Raw genomic sequence first — 6,146 nt, 5'->3', positions numbered from 1 at the left:
GGTGGCACACGCCTTTAATCCCAGCACTCGGGAGGCAGAGGCAGGCGGATTTCTGAGTTCGAGGCCAGCCTGGTCTACAAAGTGAGTTCCAGGACAGCCAAGGCTACACAGAGAAACCCTGTCTCGAAAAACAAAAACAACAAAAAAAAAAAACAAAAAAACAAACAAACAAAAAAAAACAAAAAAAAAAGTCCACCTTTAGTAGTCAGATGGGGCCCCCCAGTGGAGGGATAGGGACACTAACCCACCTTCAAAAATTTTGACTTAGAATTGTTCCTATCAAAAAGAAATGCGGAGACAGAAGTGGAGTAAAGTGTGAAGGAATGGCCAGCTAGTTTTAAATCCAACATGGGATTTAGGAGCTTAGCATGACTGTCCTCTGAGATGTTGTTCCAACAGCTGACTAAGACAGATGAAGACACTTACAGACAACCATTGGTCTGAGGTTGGGAACCCCTATGGCAGAATTAGGTTAAAGACTGAAGGAACCATGGGGGATGGAAACCCTATAGGAAGTTCCAACAGTCTTAATTAACCTGGACACCAGGGGGCTCCCAGAGACTCATCCACCAACCAAAGAGCATACGCCGGCTTGTCTGAGATCCTCTAGCACATATATAGCAGAGGACTGACTGCCTTTCTTGTGCTTAGTGGGAGAGGATGCACCTAACCCTGTAGAAACTTGATGTCCCAGAGAAAGGTATCCTGGGTCAGGGGAGATACCCTCTCAGAAACAAATGGGAAGGAGCATATGGTAAAGAAACCTGGAGTGGGGGGAACCAGGAGGAATGACAACATTTTGGATGTAAATAAATAAAATAATTATTTTACAAAATAATCTAAACAGCATATAAAAATAACATAACAGCAAATAAAAATAAGAAATAAAATTTATAAGGCATATATAACATATTACAGAGCACCCAACAACATATGAAAATATAAATGTAGAAGGAAAAACCATCTAAGCACATGATGTAGAATGCATGGTGAGGGCTTCAGTCATGGTCAGTAGACAATTCTTTTTTGGCATGCTCCAGGGTGAAGACTCAATAAACAGTACTGAAAAAGAGAAAGTTGTAATGGTGTCAATATTTGTAAATATATGAATATATACATATATATATGTATATATATTACCTATTCAAAAATTTAAAAGGTTTGTAATATATACTAATACTTGATAATATATGTTTGCAGTGTGGCATGGGATTCCTAGCAGTTTCTTTTGTGTACAATATTTTCTGCACTATTTAGGTTGTACAAAAATATAAATGTACTGGTACTAGTACAAAAGTAAAAATTCCAAACAGCACCAACTTCAAAATCTCTAGAATTACTAGGAATAAAGCTAAACAGTATAACTTTCCTGAAGGATAAAGATGCACATGTGTATGTGACCACACAGTGGAAATGAACACTGCGGCAGGAGTCTTCCCAGACTGTGATATCTGATTCTAATCACTAGATGAATAGATGGAACTGAGAATGTCTGGTCCATCAAATTCAAGTCTGGCTATACTCATGAGACCATTTCCAGAAATGAGGTAAATGTTTTTGACCTAACCTATTGGCTTAATCTAATAATGCAGTTGAAATTTTCATAGATTATTTAGAGAGGTATATCCTGCTTGGTGGAAGTAAGCCACTGGGAACGAGCCCCTTGTGGTTGAAAATTGGCCTGGTCCCTTCTTATTGCACCCAGCTTCTGAAGGTCAAGAGTTGAATATTTCTGGACCAATACAGCCTCCCATTGTGAGATAGAAAACATCTTAAATTATGAGCTCAATAAATCATTTCTCCAAAACATCATTTTGTTAAGGTCATGGCAGTGAGACACTACCTAAAACATACTCCTAAGTGTATGGATTAGATTGAAGACATACAAGTTATCATTATCTCACTACGTTGGCAGAAACAGAATCTTCAGAGGGCAGGTTTCAGGACTGTCATATTCAAGCCATTTAAAAAAATCAGTGTCCAGTGCCCAGCGCTGTGTTCATCAGACAGGATGTGTTTGTTGAATTAGGATAGAAGGAGGAACTTGTACCATATGTCCATTGTGTTGGAGGGACATAGGGGAAAAGGGAAGGGGATCATAATGTGAGAATGAGGAAGTACTGTGGGGGCGGATGTGGGAAGCAGGGAACATCTCTCTAGCCTATTGAACTTGTGACATATCAACAGCTATTCTAAGTGTATGCAACTGTTATGTTTGCATAGTGTGGGCAACAGACTGCCAGGGTTATGACATTACAGATGCACAGGGAAGTAATACAGGCTCACCTAAAATCCAACAGTGTAATTAAGTGTCAGATTTATAGTTCATTGCAGAAAGACCTTTTCTTGCAGCACTTCATTTTTACTGTTTGATCTCCATTCTGCATAATCCCAGTGAAGCAAATGTTAGCACATCTTTGGTTTCCAAACTGAATTTTGCCATCTGGTGAGGAAGAAAAATCATCAAACAAAATATAAATATTAGTGGAAAGAGTGTGTCAGTATAGAGTCACATCAGAAATACAAGCATATCTGAGGAGGCCTCTCTGGGACACTATTCCTCAAACCCTAACCTAACACTCAGGTAGGACTCGATTCCTAAAAGTGCTGAGTGGAATTTTAGACTCTAATTCCTACCATATCAGACTATATATTCACCCAGAAATTCCCCGAAGATCTCCCAGATACGTTTCAAAACAATTTTGTCCTCATAATTCATTTGTTTGTCTGACCAATATTCAGTGACAGCCATTACCAAAAGCAAAAGGGCCTGTCTCTCCTACTCTTATTGACAAAGATATTTTCCTTCAGTATCTGCATTTGCCACCAGTATTCTGGAGCTGGATTCATCATTGTAGGGCAAGGAAGATGACTCTCAGAGGTCTCAGACCTTACATACCTTTAAGGGTTATCAGCGAGGCACATTTCTCTCCAGGTCTAGCCTGACAACAACCTTCTCCACTCTCACAAATCCCCTGAGAATTGATCCTATCACACGTGATACAGGTCAAAGCTGAAAAGAAAAAAAAATCCAGTGTAAGAGACTCATTCAGATTGCAAACTCAAGCACCAATGGGAACTGAGCCTATGGATATGGCAAATAAATAAGCAATAGCCAGGAAATGAGCTGAGGACATGCTGAGCTAACACTTGCATGAAGGTTAATGATCATAGGACTCTGAAAAGGGAAAGTTGGAGAAGAGATGGAAGGTTCCCCAACCTCAAACTATGAGAATGGACCAAGTTATCAGAATGAGAATCAAAGCTCTGATGTAGGGTGCCTAATGCATCACAAAGCATTATGTTTGTGAGGCATCTAAAAGAGAGAGATGGTAGAAAGGGTCAAGATTTTGACATTGTCAGATAAGATTGTATTCATTGGCACATACAGCAAAGGGAGAGTATCTCCTACAGAAAATTCTCAAAGGAATCCTGTTTTTAAAACATAGTATTCTATCGTGCCAGATTGGATAAATCTTTTTTTTTTTCATTATTTTCATCCTGGCAATGACCTTTGTTTCCCACTTCCAATCCGAATTTAGGCCAATTTACATGTAAACTTGAGGAACTGAAGATATGTATTCCAGAGATCAGATATGAAGGAAGGTGGGGAGGATCAGAAGAAGAAGAGGGCAACAGGGAGCCAAAGAAAGTACAGAGAGAAGGACAAGAAAGCATCTTTGAGTGTGCACAGCAGAAGCAAGGGGAGGAAGTGGATATGGATATGGGAATGAAGAATGGTAAGTTCTAATGTTATCTTAGTTTCTACTCCACACATCTCCAAAATCCCCTAATGTGTTGCAGTAGTCTGTCTGCCCACCAGTATCAACCACAATCATCTGCCAGGATCTTACCTTGCAAGGACATCACCAGCAAAGACAGGCCAAGCAGGAGCAGCAAGATGTGCTTTCCCATTGCAGTGAGATTGATCTTCAGACCAGAATGCATCAGAGGAGAGGACAGACTGCTCAGAGTCCATATAGGCAAGGCAAGTTTATATTGTAGCCTAAGTTAGGAAGGGCAGACAGAGGTTTTCCCGGAAATGGACTGAGCATATAGCCAGGGGGAGCATAGATACCACAGATTTTTACGAACTTCATGGTGCTATAACAAATCATCTGGAAAGCGTCCACTAAGGGAAACTTAAATTCAGCAACAACTGAGTCAGAGTTAATCCTCCCTCTGGTGTTCCCATGTCTTTTCAGGAAACTGCAGTGCAATCTGATGGCCACAAGGAAAATTGCCTGCAGGTACTTTTTATGGGAAAGGATGTTCAGGGAAATCTTGAGTGCTAGTGACCTTTGAAACTCTAGATAAGGCCTGATATTCCAAGTATCCACATACTTCTGTTCTCCTCTTTAAGAATATCAAACTGAAATAAGTTCTCCTTTTATTTACTTTTTATTTTTTGTAAAATTGGTTATTTCATTTATTTACATTTCATATGTTATCCCCTTTCCCAGTTTCCCCCTCCTCAATGTCACATCCCTACCCCCTCCCCTGCCTCTATGAGAGTTCTCTCTCACCCACCCACTCCTGTCTCAGTGCCCTAGGATTCCCTTACACAGAGTCATGAAGCTTCCACCAAGGGGCTCCCCTCCATTGATGCCAGATAAGTCCATCCTCTGCTACATATCCAAATGGAGCAATGGGTTGCTTCGTGTGTACTCGTTGGTTGGTGGTTTAGTCCCTGTGAGGTTTGGTTGATATTGTTCTTCCTATGGGGTTGCAAATCCATTCAACTCCTTCAGTTCTTGCCCTAACTTCTCCACTGGGGTCCCCGTGCTCATTCAGATATTTGGCTAAGTATATCAGCTTTTGTATATGTCAGGCTCTGTCAGAGCCTCTCAGCGGACAGTTATACCAAGCTCCTGTCAGCAAGTTCTTCTTGGTATCAGCAATATGTTATCTGGTTTGAGCTTTTAACAACAACAACAACAACAACAACAACAACAACAACTCCAAAACCAAAAAACAGAGAATCTGTATATCTCTGTGTTTAGTAACTGCTTCCAGGAATGCAAAGTTTTAGCTTTTGCTGCACTTTCCATAAAAACTTTGAAATGGAGACTCATGGCTGAGAGATTCAAATCTAAGATCTGGTGGCTAATGCACTAGAAGGGTCCTGCACAATGTACCCGGAATTCTATGCAGAAGGAAACTATTTGTCTCAACCTGACACATCAAAATGTTAAAATTCTGTGTTCATGGAAATGGTTTATATGCCTACATATATCTTTCATAGTTCAACAAAATAGTAGTAAAAACAAATAGCAGATTTAGTTTTGTCTTCCATATAGGCCAGTGTTATTTTCCTAACATAGGATATGAAGACAGGAATATTAAAGATCTTTGTGTAAAGTCTGAGAAAGAAAAACAGCCCTTCATTGAGGGTCTCTTTTTCCTGTTCTGCTGATGAGTCAAGAAGCTTCAGATACCATGGGTAAAGTCTTAAGAGATCATCGATTTCCTTAACACATATAAGATGCCCTAGTTAGACTTTATGGCCAACTTGACATACCCCAGAAAAGGGAATCTCAACTGAAAAATTGCCTGAATCATATTGGCCCATGGTCATGACTGTGCGTTCCTATTGACCAATTGGTGTAGGAGGACACAGGCCAGCATGAACAGTATTAACCTTAGGCAGGAAAATCAAGCTGAGAGAAACGAGTGAGTCAACCAGGAAGTGGTGTTCCTCTATGATTTCTGCTTCCATTCTTGAGTACTTGCTCTTAATTCCTTCAAGGGTAGACCACGGTCTGTAAAGGTAAGCTGAAATAAGACTTTACCTTACTCAAGTGCATTTGGCTATGCTGTTTGTCACAGCAACAGAAAGAAAGTTGGAAAACATATGAAAGATAATAAATTAACTTCTTTATTTTACCACCCAAATGATATATAATCTTGAGTTTCTCACATTTTCTCTCATTCTTATATTGGTAAATCTACCTCAGAGCTTTGTTTTATATGAAAAATTTCTAAACATTTTATATTGTAGTAAACTCAAGTCTGAACAATGTTGAACCATATGCTGTTCTTAGCTACTTTTAGGAATTAATATTCCTAATTAATTCATTGTAAATGCTGTTAATCCAGACACTCCTTTAGTAGCCCATTTATACATGTGTGTATTGTAAGAACAG

General features: G+C 39.7%; 1 protein-coding gene across 1 annotated transcript; it reads right to left on the bottom strand.

Annotated features, from left to right (window-relative positions):
* Nucleotides 1–2,318: 2,318 nt before the first annotated feature.
* On the bottom strand, nucleotides 2,319–3,915 carry LOC110288379 (prostate and testis expressed protein 14-like). Its single transcript, XM_021154737.2, has 3 exons — nucleotides 3,855–3,915; nucleotides 2,900–3,013; nucleotides 2,319–2,443 (listed from the first exon to the last, which is right to left on the bottom strand). Exons 1-3 carry the CDS (start codon nucleotides 3,913–3,915, stop codon nucleotides 2,319–2,321), a joined length of 300 nt encoding a protein of 99 aa, XP_021010396.1.
* Nucleotides 3,916–6,146: the final 2,231 nt, after the last annotated feature.

The sequence above is a fragment of the Mus caroli genome, unplaced genomic scaffold, assembly GCF_978045245.1.
Source record: "Mus caroli unplaced genomic scaffold, Mus_caroli_1 scaffold_11, whole genome shotgun sequence".
Classification (NCBI taxonomy): domain Eukaryota; kingdom Metazoa; phylum Chordata; class Mammalia; order Rodentia; family Muridae; genus Mus; species Mus caroli.
Note: the sequence above shows the minus strand (reverse complement) of the source record. Positions and strands in the feature narration are given on the sequence as shown.